This window comes from Trichoderma atroviride, chromosome 6, assembly GCF_020647795.1.
Source record: "Trichoderma atroviride chromosome 6, complete sequence".
NCBI classification, from domain to species: Eukaryota; Fungi; Ascomycota; class Sordariomycetes; order Hypocreales; family Hypocreaceae; genus Trichoderma; species Trichoderma atroviride.
The window spans coordinates 1,194,170-1,209,586 of record NC_089405.1 but is presented as its reverse complement, the minus strand read 5'-3'; the positions used below and the strand labels follow the sequence as shown (position 1 = coordinate 1,209,586).

General features: G+C 48.0%; 6 protein-coding genes across 6 annotated transcripts; 3 read left to right on the top strand and 3 right to left on the bottom strand.

The window, feature by feature from the left end:
* Window position 1: 1 nt before the first annotated feature.
* Window positions 2-2,236, bottom strand: TrAtP1_011006 (uncharacterized protein; the record flags this gene model as incomplete). The annotated part of the gene is made up of 7 exons (XM_066114933.1): window positions 2-489; window positions 545-676; window positions 728-794; window positions 851-985; window positions 1,091-1,848; window positions 1,903-2,029; window positions 2,093-2,236. 7 exons carry the CDS (start codon window positions 2,234-2,236, stop codon window positions 2-4), a joined length of 1,851 nt encoding a protein of 616 aa, XP_065971030.1.
* Window positions 2,237-3,073: 837 nt separating this feature from the next.
* On the top strand, window positions 3,074-4,997 carry TrAtP1_011005 (uncharacterized protein). The gene is made up of 5 exons (XM_014092432.2): window positions 3,074-3,273; window positions 3,342-3,421; window positions 3,484-4,203; window positions 4,259-4,587; window positions 4,645-4,997. Exons 1-5 carry the CDS (start codon window positions 3,230-3,232, stop codon window positions 4,693-4,695), a joined length of 1,224 nt encoding a protein of 407 aa, XP_013947907.1. The 5' UTR covers window positions 3,074-3,229; the 3' UTR covers window positions 4,696-4,997.
* Window positions 4,998-7,011, bottom strand: TrAtP1_011004 (uncharacterized protein). Its single transcript, XM_014092431.2, has 7 exons — window positions 6,730-7,011; window positions 6,600-6,670; window positions 6,379-6,540; window positions 5,902-6,320; window positions 5,752-5,842; window positions 5,335-5,703; window positions 4,998-5,273 (listed from the first exon to the last, which is right to left on the bottom strand). Exons 1-7 carry the CDS (start codon window positions 6,860-6,862, stop codon window positions 5,151-5,153), a joined length of 1,368 nt encoding a protein of 455 aa, XP_013947906.2. The 5' UTR covers window positions 6,863-7,011; the 3' UTR covers window positions 4,998-5,150.
* Window positions 7,012-7,693: 682 nt separating this feature from the next.
* TrAtP1_011003 (uncharacterized protein) lies at window positions 7,694-10,391 on the top strand. The gene is made up of 2 exons (XM_014092430.2): window positions 7,694-10,029; window positions 10,097-10,391. The coding sequence occupies exons 1-2, from the start codon at window positions 7,978-7,980 to the stop codon at window positions 10,304-10,306; spliced, it is 2,262 nt and encodes a 753-aa protein (XP_013947905.2). The 5' UTR covers window positions 7,694-7,977; the 3' UTR covers window positions 10,307-10,391.
* Window positions 10,392-10,719: 328 nt separating this feature from the next.
* TrAtP1_011002 (uncharacterized protein) lies at window positions 10,720-11,871 on the top strand. The gene is made up of 4 exons (XM_014092429.2): window positions 10,720-10,861; window positions 10,973-11,112; window positions 11,186-11,314; window positions 11,403-11,871. The coding sequence occupies exons 1-4, from the start codon at window positions 10,810-10,812 to the stop codon at window positions 11,640-11,642; spliced, it is 561 nt and encodes a 186-aa protein (XP_013947904.1). The 5' UTR covers window positions 10,720-10,809; the 3' UTR covers window positions 11,643-11,871.
* On the bottom strand, window positions 11,872-15,116 carry TrAtP1_011001 (uncharacterized protein). Its single transcript, XM_066114932.1, has 20 exons — window positions 14,486-15,116; window positions 14,293-14,411; window positions 14,214-14,222; window positions 14,157-14,160; window positions 14,030-14,095; window positions 13,816-13,955; window positions 13,721-13,764; window positions 13,621-13,658; window positions 13,500-13,569; window positions 13,406-13,445; window positions 13,303-13,358; window positions 13,207-13,249; window positions 13,036-13,118; window positions 12,828-12,983; window positions 12,765-12,768; window positions 12,518-12,680; window positions 12,422-12,451; window positions 12,277-12,362; window positions 12,155-12,224; window positions 11,872-12,084 (listed from the first exon to the last, which is right to left on the bottom strand). The coding sequence occupies exons 1-20, from the start codon at window positions 14,788-14,790 to the stop codon at window positions 12,072-12,074; spliced, it is 1,539 nt and encodes a 512-aa protein (XP_065971029.1). The 5' UTR covers window positions 14,791-15,116; the 3' UTR covers window positions 11,872-12,071.
* Window positions 15,117-15,417: the final 301 nt, after the last annotated feature.

The window sequence follows — 15,417 nt, the reverse complement described above, 5'->3', positions numbered from 1 at the left end:
GCTAATGCAGAATATCTTGGATTTTTTTCAAGCGGGCGAGTGCAAAATTAGTGCCGATTGTAAGAGTTGCAGGGAGAGCCGGTGGCACGACAATAGTTATAAGATCGAGAGCACGAACAATAATCAAGTGCCACTCTAGCTGTAGTCGAATGAAGTTGATAAACGAAGCAACAAATCCGAGCAGAGCAACAACAGCCATGACGCTGATATACCTGAACGAGTCACGGTAGAACTTGAACCCTGATGGCTTGGGAAATAGCATGGACCGCACAAGAGAGCCTTTGGTAGTATTAAATCCGATCCGGACAACGAGCGCCAGTGCAACGGCATCGCCACCCAAATCCTCTTGGGGGCGCCTCGCCCGAATGATCTTAGTTCCACAGAACAGAAAATGGCGGGCAATTTCAGGAGAAACTGAAGATGCAGTAAGGTCTAAGGTTGCCAGCGTTGTGTCGGTTGCTGGAATCTTGGAAACCGGGACGGATTCCCCTATGCCGCACATTAGTGAGATCACAAGGAGAAGAAATCGCCACCATGAACATACCTGTGAGCATACTCTCGTTTACAATGCAGTCTCCAGTAAGTAATAAACTATCACTGGGAAGCTGGGTCAAATTGGGATCGCTTAGCTCATAAACGTCTCCAGGTATGAGTTCCCCAGACGACATATACGTCCCTTAAAAGTGTCAGTATTGGGTCGTCTCTTAATAACACCCACATCACTTACAGAATCCATTCCGCAAAACTCGGACGTCGCACTCGAAGCGAGATATTTCACGCAGCCGTTTCATTGTCTTCAAAGGGTTAGACGCATATGTAAACAATACCGAATTAAAGAAAGAGAACTTACTGCTCGAGTTTCAATGAGTGTTGTTGTTATGCTTCCGAATGATATGAGGAAAATGCAAATGGCATAATAGTAATAAGAATCAAGCGACCATAGAATAATGCTTGCAATTTGAAATATATAGAAGGGGTGCAGCACCTAATAAAGTTGTGAGCTGATAATAATCATAAGACAAACCAACGAAGCTTCATGTAATTTTAGAAGTACGAGCACAAGATGGCACTGAAAGTATTTGGCAATTACCTCGTCAACGAGCAACTGGCCCACAGATTTTTGTCGAATGTCAATCAGATTGCTTCCAAATATGATTTCGCGGGTCGATTTCTCGTCACTATCCAGACCAGTTCGTACAACTTGCATATCAGTCCAGCTCGGATCTTTCCAGCCACTCAGCAAAACGAATTTATCCTTGAGAGAATGGTAGCAAAATCGGACATAACGGTAGTTGAGAGATCGAAGATTGTCGACGACAGGATCGTTTTCATCATCAAGACCATAAGATAGCGACTTTTCTGGAAGCCCAAAGACTGAAGAAAGCGGCTGGCCATAGGTTTGAACCTGCACTTGTGAGATTTCCATCTCTCCCCATTGATTCTCTATTACAACCCAGCTACAGTCTCTCAGGGGGCAGGCCTGCCCAAGAAGGGAAATGTACAGTCTGGGAAGCCACCTGAGAAGGAGATAGACAAGCCCTCCAGTCAAGATGCACAAGGCTATATAGGCTATATAGCCCGTTGTTCTTGTGCGAAATCCGGCGATAGCAATCGTTAAATCTTCATTTTCGACGTAAACCTTCTGGCTTGTACGATTAAATGGGTGCGAGCTGGCAGTCGTGACGTTGCTATCCCTGCGAAGAAGATGGGCATGGACGGAGGTACGCGACTGGCTCGACGAGCATCGATGAAGCATGTAGTCGTGGTTATAAGCCAGGAAATCATCATCCGCCGAGTGCTCGTCGTCGTCATCGTCGTCTAAAGCCGATACAGCGAACTCGGTGATGTCTTCGGACTAAATTTAGTAGAGTACAAGCTATAACTGAAGCTGCAAGCTCGTACCTGCTTCATTGTTGGCTCCATCGTCTTCGTAATAAAGAAAGCTGGTTGTAGAATCGGCTCGAGTTCGTCGATGGGAAAAGGCTGAAACGCTGCTCGGAAGACTCTCCGCCATAGGACCAGAGTACGGCTATATAGATCAATCATTAGCTATTAAATGCCGCGGTACAGGCTCTTTCAGCCTTCTACTCGCCTCATCGTGGGCCATCTCGACATCGTCGAAAATGCCAGAGCTACTTTGGCTGCCATCGCGGCGCAAATACGGAGGTCGAGGACGAGCAGGAACAGCGGCCGAATAGTCGGCCGGAGATGCCGACGCAAAGTCACGGTGATCCATGGTAGTTTTTTTTTATCCAAGGCTACGGTTCATGACGGGATTCAAGCAAAACCCCTGAGGAAAAAAGTATGACGGCGAGCTGGGTGGCTTTATCTGGCAGTCATACTGCAAAGGCGTATAGCATGCCCAAATCGACGGATTATCGGCGGCAAAAAGGTCGAGTATCACCTACGAATGGCAGCGCTCTTTGGCGCCGGGTGTATGGAGTGGGATTATCAATGTGAAGAGGGAAGATGTCCAGGGTTCACTCAAAGCATCGCGAGGTGAAGGAATAAACGCGGGCCGCGATAAGAACCTAAGTGCGTCAGAGCGTGTGCTGCTTGGTGGTTAGCTAAGGCGATAATGGCGATTAGACTACAGGGCTACAGGCTGCAGTAGATGCCGTCTTCTAGAAACAGGCATAGCGTTTACTAATCGATGGATGGCTCTGCATCTGGCTTAGTGAAAGAGGCAGGTAATTTTGACAGAGGTACGGTCAGTACCTACATAGATACCTAGTAGGTATACCAATATGGTTTAGAATACAGTTAAAGAAGACAGCTTATAGCCAGTACTGACTCAAATGCTTGACAAATTAATTGTCTAATATTCAAATAGCTTATATGGAATAACTCCTATCTTTTGTTTCAATATTCTCCTTACTTGGATGGCCTTGGTAGAGTACCTACTAGCACGGATCCGGAGCACAGTGGTGGCGGAATCAGCAACTTTTTCTTCTTATCTTATCTGCTGTCCATTAACGTACAAGTACAGCGCTGTCTGGTACTGCCTAAAGTACCTGTACTCAGTTCTAGGCTCTAAAATGTTGAGGGTTTCGCGCCCGTTGACGCGCCTCAGGCCTGCTCCGCTAGCCAAATTTTCTCGAACCTGAGGCCCCACCACTCTTAGCCACCGCCAACGCCTCCTCTCCAAATCTTTCCGTTTTCACATTCTCCCAATCCCCAACGGCCTCAGTTTGTATTTGCATGCTTTTTTGCTCACACGACAAGCATCATGGCTGAGCCTATTCGAAACAAGCGTTCTGAGTATACTGCGCCGTGAGTGATGAGATGCCTTCACATCCTCTATTGATTGCATTTCGCTATACTAACTACCCCGCCTTCAGTACACCGCAGAATACGCCAGCTACTACCGCGCCTATCACCTCCCGCGCCCAGGAGCCCGGCGTGGCCAGCATCAAAGAAGGCAAGTCCAATCCGGATAATGGATGCAAAACATGCGTATCTAACCTTGTCTCCGTCATATAGATGATATGGAACGAGCAGCTGCAGCCTCTCTGTTGGCGCAAAACCCCAAACTCGTGCAGATGATTCAAGGGCGACTCGGCTCTCTCATTGGACAGTCATCTGGATACATAGAGTCTCTTCCCGCCCCTGTCCGTCGTCGGGTCTCAGGACTGCGAGCCATTCAGAAGGACCATGCCAAATTGGAGTCTGAATTCCAAGAGGAAGTTCTTCAGCTTGAGAAAAAGTACTTTGCCAAGTTTACTCCTCTGTACGAGAAGCGATCTGAAATCATCAACGGCAAGGTTGAGCCCACGGACGAGGAAGTCAAGAGGGGAGATGAGGACAACGAGGAGGAAGCAGATGCCGCCGAGCCCGCTGAGGAGGCCGCACAGTCCGATGACTTGGCTGAGGCCGTCAAGGGAATTCCTGAGTTCTGGCTGTCTGCCATGAAGAACCAAGTTACCCTTGCGGAAATGATTACCGACCGGGACGAAGCTGCTTTGAAGCATCTTACTGATATCCGCATGGAGTACCTTGACAAGCCGGGCTTCCGCCTCATTTTCGAGTTTGCCGAGAATGAGTTCTTCTCCGACAAGATCATCACCAAGACGTACTTTTACCAGAACGAGAGTGGCTACGGTGGCGACTTCATTTACGACCATGCTGAGGGCCACAAGATCGATTGGTACCCCGGCAAGGACCTGACAGTCCGTGTTGAGGCCAAGAAGCAGAGAAATAAGAGTGAGTTGCCCTTTCTTTTGAGCGAAATTCTCGAATGCAAACTGACTTGATGTAGACACCAAGCAGACCCGTATCGTTAAGAAGTCGGTGCCGACGGAGTCCTTTTTCAACTTCTTCTCCCCTCCCAAGCCTCCTACCGACGATGCTGATCCCGAGGACGATGTTACATCAGACATCGAGGAGCGTCTGGAGCTGGACTACCAGCTTGGCGAGGATATCAAGGAAAAACTGATCCCACGTGCTGTCGATTGGTTCACCGGCGAAGCTCTTGCCTACGAAGAATTTGAAGAGGATGATATAGAAGCCGGTGACTACGACGACGAAGATGATGACGAGGACGATATGAGCGAGGATCACGATGATGACGAGGAGTCTGATGAGGATGTAAGTTCTGTTTATTACATTCAATGTCTGTGGCGACGCTAACGAATGATGACAAAGGACGAGTCTGGAAAGCCCAAGCAAGAGGCAGCCGAGTGCAAGCAGAGCTAAAGAGCAGTATCTGCCCCCAATATAGAAGTTGGAAGCTTTCTACACACTAGAGGAAAACGCGCGGGATGGATGATGCAAAGTGGACAAGGATGAGAGGACTGGCGTAACTGAAATTAATGACATCGCTATATGTTTTGCTTCATTGGTGATCGTCTCCAAAAGAATGTTCTTTTTTCTTACTGTTTGTGTTTCACGTACTCAAGAGATCTCATCTCATAATAGTAACCAGGTATTAGGGGCATTATGTATTTTGCTAATAGTTTTAATGCGGAACGATTTGTGCATTCTGAAAAAAATTAATCAGTCTCTGTTGGAAGACATGAACAAAGGAGATTCCGTGTTCAGTGCGATGCAGTTTGGGGCTCTATGTGACTGGCTAATGTGATATCTTGATTCTTCTACATAGCTCCCACCCTTTATATCTCAACTCACACCCGTCATTCTACTTTGCCTATCTATTTTTTCCGCTGAGCAAGTGCCTTCTGTGACGAGGTCTCTTTCGGCAGCTCTTTTGAGAAGGGGATGAACTCTGGGGCTCCAGGCAGATACTTTCGGAGGACTTCTGGCACACGCAGACCCTATAACATGTTAGAATTTTTACTATCGACCAGTAAACGGTCATTTCATCCAAAGACTTACATCTTCTGTTTGGTAGTTTTCAAGAACGCAGCATAGAGTTCGTGTCGTTGCGCACAATGTAGAATTGAGGCAGTGGACGTACTTCTTCTTGATATCCGTCTGTGTCTTTGTGCCACAGCGGATCTCAAGAGCGCGAGACTGGTAATCAGTGCAGTTGGAGCATGACACGAGTTCCTTGTATTCTCCCTGGAAGGGGAACCAGGCCTCCAGATCCAGTTTCTTGGAAGCGGCATCATTGAGGGCGCCAGAAACGATGGCGACCACCTGGTATGGCAGGCCGAGAGACTTGTAGAATTCTTCTGACACAGCAATCATGTCGTCAAATGCCTCCCAAGATTTCTCTGGGTCGGTAAGAAGGAATTGTTCAATCTAGAATAAATTAGCTACGCCACAAGTGGATAGAGCGGGTGCGTCTACCTTTTCAAACTGATGAACACGGTAGATACCCCAGGCATCTCGGCCATGGGATCCGGCTTCTCGTCGGTAGCACGTGCTGTAACCAGCATATCTGTGATTGATGATCAGCAAATCGACATCCATCTAGTTTCTGTCTGCGGCATGCCGTACTTGATAGGAAGCTCCTTGGGCTGCAGCCACTCGTCGGCGTGGAAAGCGGAAATGGGTTGCTCAGATGTGGCAATGAGGTACTTGTCATTCTTTGAGTCTCCATCCACAACCTTGTACAGCTGCTCGTCAAAGTCATCCAGCTGGGCTGTTTTGGCCATGTAATCCTTGAGCATGAATTGAGGGGCCTGGAGAGGGCAGTATCCACGCTGAGTGAGGAACTCAAGGCCATAGTTCACCAAGGCCTGGTTGAGAAACACGCCCCATTGGCGCAGGAAATATCCACGGTGACCAACGACCTTGACACCTCGGTCAGCATCATATCCATCGAGTCGGAGAAGGACCTCGTGATGCGACAGGACCGGTCGCTTCTCGACGGTAACGCCCTCGGGGGCCCATGTTCGCTGAACTGCGTTGTCATCCTGACATTGACAAGTTAGAGGAATGTCAAGCAAAAGAGCATGTCTAGGGAAATCGCACCTCGTTCTTGCTCACGGGCACAGAGTTGTGAACAAGGTTGCCGATGGACTTGACCTTGGCCTTCAGAAGCACATCTTTCTCAGCCGCTGACTCGCTAAGGGCCTTTTCTTCTTTCTGGAGCGCAATCTTTTCCTGGAGAAGGTCATCCGCATTCTCCTTGGCCTTTTGCAACAACGGTTAGCAAAAACACCGCCAGAACTAGGCATATAGATGTAATCTACCTTCTTCTTAGTCGCAATCTGCTTCTGGACGTCGTTTATTTTGCCCTTGATCTGGCTGGCGCTGTACTGGGCTGTAGCGAGCGGCATTAGCAAAGATGCAACGGCTGTGGAAGTTGGAGTCTAAAAGTACTTTTGCGGTGGTCCTCAAACAGGGCAATCACCTCGTCGACAATCTCGACATTGGCAAAACGGCGACGTTGCGATTCGCGAATGAGTTCGGGATTGCCCCCGCGCTCGGTGATGAAGTCGTTTACGTCGAGCATGGTGAAGGCCCTTTGCAGCAGTTGTATTTGCAGGCTATTCTTGTCTGATATTCTGAGCCAAATCACAATATGCAGTTTCTCTGGTCAGAAAAAAAAAGACTAAAGTCAAAGAACAAAGCGAAGCTCTCTATCGGTCGAGTCACAAAACAAAAATGGAGGGGTGCGCAAGGTGGGGTCTGGCGCTTTTGCAAGACCCTGGCCTTATAGCGCTGGGCGGCAATGGCGTACATTTGTGTAGAGGTGGACAAAATAATCCAAACAGCAGATGCATCTTACCTATCCGCTATGAAATGCTCGAAATTATGTACGACAGGTACTTGGTGTTTTAAGATGGATAAATAGACGGCTGAATACCAGACTCTCTATATAGGTTTAATTTTTATGACCAGGGAGCATTGATATGTAAATAATTTGCGGGTTTGCGTAGGTTCACTACTATTCAGCAAATCTTTCATTGATACTGGAATTGAGTTCATATAAGAGCGCCTGAACTTCGCATTCATCGCCAGATATGTCTTCGTGTATCTACTCATAGCTTATCAAATACAATAGTATAGCCATTCTTCTCTAAGATTCCAATTCGCCAAGATATTGCTTTTTGCTATTTTGCTACCGTCTCAGTACAAATTCGTTGGCGCTTCAAATCTTGAGTTCCTTCCTGATTTAGGGTATGCGCCCGTAGCACATTTCACCTGCCAAGTCACATTGCATTCACTTCCTATTGGAATCAGGCAGGTTGTTACGTTTTTGGTCGAGTGATTTATATCGGCTTGTTACTACTCAGCATTTAATGTCCAGTAGAATTACATGTACACACATCCTTTCACTCAATAACAGTAGATCCTCAATCTTGGACTTCTTCTCTAATCGCTGGCTGTGGATCTGCGCCCCATGCGCTCTGCGGCCTCTAGCAGCTGCCCCTCGTTGGCAAGGGTGTTCCAGAACTGTCATGTACCTCACCTGATTGGACGCCGTTTTTAAGCACCTGCATCAGCACTGCCGTTTCGCATCGCGATTCCCTCAATCAGCTCACTGCTGTCGCAACATGTGAGAAGTGCGAATTCTCCACCTGATCTATTCTACAACTCTTGAGGACCTCGAGTCAAGCATCTAGCATGGAGCCTCAACGAAATACCGCCGAGACGCAGCGCAAAAAGGTCTCTACATACGGAAAACTAGCATCTCGCAAACGCCACACCGGTCCAAGTCCAACCTCTTCGCTTCTACAGGTTTCGTCGACAGAAACAAGCTCTTCAGCAGCCTCAACGACTCATAGGCCCAAGCAATCCCAGACATCCCTTCTGCAGACCGGCGCTTCTTCGCGACCACAGAAAACTCTTAGTAGTGCCAGGCATGTAGCTCTCGATGCTGCTCGTAAACAACAGGCGCGCGAGACGGATACGACACGAAAACGAAGCCACAAGTCTGCGTTTGGTACAGGACAGCCTGCGGCGGCGGTAGATGTTGTAGCTGCGCGCCGGATTACTAGGCCAGCTTCAGCCCAGGAGCAGATACGACCCTCGGACGGAACTGATACTAAAGATTCAAAATCGAGTGCTGTTAAGAAAGGATCGGTCTATTCCAAGTCCACAGACTCGCTACCGGTGACGCCAAAAAGATCAAGTGCTATTGGACCGGCTGCTATCGAGCTTGAGAAAGGCACAGAAGCAGAAATACTATTTACAAGCAAATCTCCAGAAACGCCACCAACGCGTCGACGCCGTTTAATCGATGCGCTTGTAGCAGAAAAACCGAACGATCCCAGCGCCAGTCCAAGCCAGAGTGTCCCTGTATTTGAGCACACCAATAAGACGGAGCATAAAAACGCTCCAGATGGGCGCCCTAGCATTCGCACGGATGCGCCGCTGCGCAGGACCACCTCCGATACAACTACATTGGAAAAGAGGAAGATCAAATTCACCTATAGCCAATCCCGAAGCTTTCTTCAAAATTCGCAGGAGTCGAATGCAACTGAGCCTACCGACTTTCCATCCATTGACGATATTGATGAACCTTTGAAGCCACCGTCCCCGACCATAGAAGACGAAGAAGAAGACGACGACTTGAAGACCAAGGTCGCTATCAGGAGCGTTCATGAGCTACGACGAGCCGGCGCCAATAACCGATCTTCGGATGAAGTAGACGATCTCCTGTCTAGAATTGGGGCGCCGGGATCTTTGGCTTCAACCATGAGGAGAAATGCTTTGTGCGAGCTGGCTGATAAGCTACAAAAGAAAGAGTTTATGAATCAATTCCGTGACCATGCATCGCGAGACAACATAGCCAAGGGAATAAGCACAGAGAAAGACACAATCAGCGGGTTTCTTCTCGCTGCTGCATTTGTTATCTTCCTATCGTCAGGCCCTGCGCCGCACATGCTTCACCAGTTAACGGAAAACAAGGTTGGCGTGTGGTTGAGCAATCTTCTCACTATAGGAGAGGATATTACCGCTATTGCTTTACAGAAATCCTCGAATATGCCGAAAACAACCAGAAGCTCACTAGCCAATGTGAAGAAGGCGCTGCTGGGAATGCCAATATGGCATGGCTATCAATCTCTGCAACTCTCTCCACGAACCGTTGCCTTACAACTGCTGTCCATGCTAGTTGGTCTGTTGGACTCACAGGAGGTCGAAGCTATATTGGATGATACTACGACCAGTATCTCTCAATTGAGGTCTCATTTTGCGTCTGTCGAATCTCGCGATAGTGTCGACTATGCGCTCACCATCTGCATTCTCGAGGCGCAATCCAGCTCCATAACCTCCACAAATGAAACTTTTGCAGAAGTTCAGCAAGAAATGTCTGAGACTGCTACATTCCTCCGAAGCTTGCTGCAAGGCTGGCCAAAATCCCATAACGGCATAGATGCCACCTTATTAAAGCTTGCCATCAATACAACTAATAATGAGACAAGGGCAGCTGCAATTCAAGACCGCCAGTTGCTATCAAGCCTGACCCGCTGTGTAATCTGCGGGTTCTCGACTGTCGAGAGTGCTATCCAAACTTCAACTTTCGAAAGTAATACCTATGACGAGCTTCTACTCATACTTGGGATCATGATCAATGTTTTGGAACATTCTTCGGAAGCGCGTGCATCTATCGAAGTGGATGAAATCAATCAGCTGGCTTCGACCTGGTCCGAACTCGAACGTGTCATGGAAAAGGTATGCTGATTAAAAACCCCCTCCTAAAACATAGAGTCCCTTGTGCACTTGTTAACTCGAATCATAGGACGATTCGGTAGAGACGTCAAAACTCGGCATAGCATACAGCTACCTCGCTATAGTACTGGGCTTTTCATTCCTAGGCCACCCAGAGCTACCCGTCACAAATGGCTTGCTTCCAGCTATTCAGCACTTCATAACGATATATAAGACTGTTAACCACAAAACAGTAGAGTTGGAAAGCCTTGTACAAAGCCTCTCTGGGAGGTCTTATTAGGAGGACTATCTGTAACGCTATGTACATACCTGTCTATTAGCTACAAATTGTAGAGATTGAATAATGATACCAATACTTTCACGTTACCTACTGAATTGTGTAACTTATAGCAGCATTCAAGCCCCCTCTGAACCAGTAAAGTTAACTAGATAGATATGTATCCAAATCCGGTAACATGCTTCTATTTCCAAGCATACTGTTTCGTGATAGTTCTTGTTTTTTTTTTTCTAAAATCTAACTCGAGTTTCCTCTAAATGATGCACGAATTAGGCACTTTGCACGTATTATTAGTCGCCATACTCTGCGTTGGGCTAGTTCGCTTTATCCGTACTAGTACTTGCATTAGCCTGCTTTTGTTCCCATGTGATAGCGCCCCAACGTCCCACCTCTGGCCCATTTCATCCCTCCATCAAGGATTCAAGGGTAAGGCCTGACTGATAACATCACTACTTTCATCATCGCTTCACCCTCTCTCTCCACCCAAGCGCTCCTATAGAATTTCAATGCCTTCCCTGAAGCAAAGAAAGGTTGCCATCGTGGGCAGTCGATCGGTTGGTACGTCCACAATAACAGCGAAACGAAGCCCGTGACGCTGCTCCTCCATTCTCATTTGTACCCGCTTCGCCACCCTTGCAGCATCATTCATGGCTAACTTTGATGTTGCAGGCAAATCATCGCTCGCTGTGCAGTTCGTTGACGGCCATTTCGTGGAGAGCTACTACCCGACGATAGAAAACACCTTTAGCAAGACTATACAGTGGAAGGGCCAGGACTTCTCGACGGAAATCGTCGACACCGCCGGACAGGTAGGCTCAGGTTTCACGGGCGCGCTATTCGCATCGTCGCGACCCAGCGCTTACGGGTTTTTGTGTGACGCAGGATGAGTACAGCATCTTAAACTCGAAGCATTTCATCGGCATCCATGGGTACATGCTGGTCTATTCAGTATCGTCCCTGCCATCGTTTGAGATGGTCCAGATCGTCAGAGAAAAGATTCTCAATCATCTAGTGCGTACCCCTCCATCTCTTCCCTTTGAAACCATCCATGCCCAACGTAACTACCACTGACACGATACGCCTTGGGATTCACACACAGGGTACCGAATCCGTTCCCATCGTCATCGTAGGTAACAAGAGCGATCTTCGACCAGAGCAGCGCCAAGTCAGCCCCGAAGAGGGCAAGAAGCTCTCCGAGAAATTCCAGTGCGGCTGGACAGAGGCGAGCGCAAGATACAATCAGAATGTTGGCAGGGCATTTGAGCTTCTGATTGGCGAGATTGAGAAGTCCCAGAGCCCTGGAGAACCCCCAGCAAAGAGCAATTGTCTCTTGATGTAGCTCACTCATCTCGAGCCAAGGAGAGGAGGTCGTTAGTAAGACGGTATATCTTAGAGCTGAGAATGCTTTTCTCAGAGACGCTAAATCATGTCCTTGCCGTAATATCAGCCAAGGTATGGGATAATAATGCTGTTACTAGTAGAATTTTAATCATGTCGCTACTTTGTATACATAATGGCACTGGATAGGTACAGATAGGACTACGAGCCAAACAGACAGATAAACGCGGATAACGATAATATGTGATTTTGTTTCATCGGTAGACCAATAAATCGGTGCATCTTTCTGAATACCTGAGAGCAGGCTACACAAAATAAGATCATTGGTGGCTAAGTCAGGGGACATAAAAGAGACTGGTTCTAAATCCAGCTGCGCAAGGAGACAGACGGAATTAACACAACTCATTCCACAGTTATTAGCAGCCATTTCTTAGTGATCGATACTGAGATAAAATGCGTTAGTAGATATCTCTACGACTTCTCGGGCCGATAGAACGGGGCTTTGAAACTTACTCTTCCCAGAGTCTGCCTTGTACAGACTGCAGTTCTTCAGCCGTCAACCGTTTACCAGCGGTAAAATAGCCTTGATATTTTAGTGATTCGTCACTACAACTATATCAGTTTGGATGGCTTACCAGCAGTAATCTTGGCGTCGATTTCAACTCTTGAGTCGGCCGGGATGAGCTCATCTGGAAGTTCCACCCTCTCGTGAATGGGAATTCTGCAATAATTATTAGAAATTAAGTCGGGATTTATAGGTAAATATAGGGATTGACTCACCCTTGACCAACTATAGCATCATGTTTCATGCTGTTGCCCATATTAGTATTATATAAGAAGGCAGAAACATGTAACTCGCTGCACGCAATCACTTACTTGCTCATGCTCAACATGCGATCAATCTTCTTAATGCCCAACCAGTGGAGGATATCTGGCATCAAAGCCTGGAAGCGCATGTCTTTCACACCCGCAATATTCTCAGTCCTCATGAAATAGTCCGATGCTCGATCCTCGCCACGCTTGCGTGCGTTGTATACCACTATTCGCTTTGTCAGTTATATGCTCTGAGCCAAAGATGAAAACATAAAAAAGTAAAACCCTGATCTAGGATCGGTAGCCATACAGTACTAAGACAAAAGCGTTAGCAAGCTTGTTTGTATTGGATGATTAGGTGTGAGCGGCATACCTTTGTCACTTCTCCAAGAGCGCGGCCCTCTTTTCTGAAGTATATAACTACACCACTGCCGCCATTCTGAGCCTCTTTGACAGCCTCTTCAATGCCAAAAATCAGGTACGGCCTGCACGTGCAAATATCGGAGCCAAAAACGTCGCTTCCGTTGCACTACGACCAGTTAGCATTTGTCACTGCCATTTGCTCGTGGAGTTCTGCCTACCTCATCGTGAATTCTCAGTGATAACCGAACGTTTTCATCCGACATTTTCTCAGGATCGCCGAAGCAGTATACGGTCAACCCGCCTGCGGTAACCAATTAGCCTTATTATTGCTTTTCCACCTCTTCTCTTTGAATTGTAATAGTTATAGTTCAATGGTTCATTCCACATACCGATGGGTGGGAGGAAGACTTTGATGTCTCCACGGGTTATCAACTGCAGCTGGTAAATATGCGCCGTCTCAGCTACGAGAGTGAGTAATCACTTACCTCTGGATAGCTTCCTCCCGTGTGCTCAAACAGAGAGCGGCGCAAGGTAGCCTCATCTATTACTAGTTAGCTCGCATGCCCTCGAAGATTTCAGGTTACTCACCGATTCCGAATCTCTCGGCTACACCAGGAAGATACCAAACCTAGAACCATTACCATTAGTACCGTGTTGTAATCCCTGTAGAGTCCTATCATACCGGCTCTACGGCAAATTTGGTGACAGCCAACTCTCCAAGCTCGTTCAAGCACACTTTTCCATCAGGAACCCTATAAATTGCGTTAACTCGATACTTGTGCTATATCGATTGCACGACGTACAGTCGACCACTCTTCACGCTTTCTGCAAGTTCGGGAAGCTATTTATCTCATGATTAGCATAAGGAGATGGAGCATAATGAGAACATGGAACAATTCGTACCTTCATATGAGCCTTCGTAATAGCAATTGTTGGTCGCATATCGACTAAACACTAAATGAGCAAGTGAGAGATACTATAGCGTGGGATGACCATACTGTTTTGCTTTTCAATGATGTCCTTGAAAGTCCATGGAACCAAGTGACCCCAAGGATCCATAGCAACAATCTTCTTCTTATCTCCCCATTGAGGGAACGGCCCAATATTGGCAGCAGGCTCAGCATTTGTGAAATCGGGTCTGAGGTGTCCGAAGTCAGCATAAGATCAAAGGTAGCAAACTCATTGAATGGTACTGCTCTTTATGAGACGAACCTGTGATCGGCGTTGAGTTCCTTGCTAGCAACAGCCAGCGCATAGTAGATTGAGTACGAGCCACCGCTAAAGATTGGTCAATACGTTGTGTACTAAGCTTCTGTGAATTTGTTCTCCCTTCACTTACTGAGCTAAATGAAAGTCAGCTCAATATACTTCTCACATGATAAAAAAGATTACTCACCTCCGACAGCTAAACAGACATCACTACAAGTTAGATCAAAGCCTATTATACAAACACGGCAACACGGGGGACAACAAACCATTTCTGCGGCGAATGGTAGATGCGGCTCTCGAAACAACTACTGGGCCTCGCTGCAATGGATCAGAGTTACCCCAGTCCAGGGAAATAGGGTCAATGCCAAGCTGCTTGGGATACGTCCTGTGGTTTATCACATTGAATGAGACACATATTTCTCACACGATTATCAAGTATCAAGGAAAGGCAGCACACACGTGAGCACGATGCGCGAGGTGAAGCCTGAGCGGCTGGCTGGAGACAAGGCCGAACTGGGCTGTACCGTCCCATTCTCAAACGATGACTGGATGGGCGCCAGATCTCCGGCAGCCTCAGCGTCCTTTGGCTTAGCATCCTTGTTATCCACGGGCAGCAGAGATGCCGCTGATAGCGCCTCCGCCGAGATGGTAGAGGAGCCAATTTTACCGTTGAGGGACTCAAGCGAGCTTAGCAGCTGTTGCTGGGTTTGCTGGATGTCCCGGAGCGCGTCCAGGACACCATCTTGCTGTCCATCTGCAGCCATGAGGGGCTTGAGATCTGCCAAATCGGGATAGTCAGTCTGAAGAGGAGGGGTGTTTCGATACGGCGATTTCCTGAAAGAGGCCAGAACGCGGGTTACGTGGAAGATGGAAGAAGACCAATGGGTTACGCAAAGCCGGCGATGAGTTACAGAGAGGCTTCAGCATGAGAGAGAAGAGCAGTCAGGTTGGGCAGGGCGACATTCTATAGAAGAGCTAGCAGCAGCACCTAATCGTACGTAATCAGGCGAAACAGGCAGTCAGTTGACGGTCAGCGGTGATAGTGCCCAACGTCGCGATAAGTACCGACGTCACCCGCAACGACTGCGACCTTATTCGACGAGCATGTTGCCGGCACCTCCACGGCGGTGGACGGAACTTTAGATCGGACATGGCAGATAGCGGAATGCGGGGTCGCTGCTGGCAGAGCACTGGCTGTCGGCAGGCGCCGAAGCGCGGACCCCAGCCCCGTTTGGACGGCGGGCGCCCCGATAGAGCACTGCCCCGGCAAGCCTAGTGTGCGGATACAGCGATACCTGGGCAGTCGGCGCTGAGAGGGCGCATGCAGTGTAGGTACGTACCTCATTCATAATCAGCGCCGATAAGATAAGGGACTGTGTAAGCATGTCTCA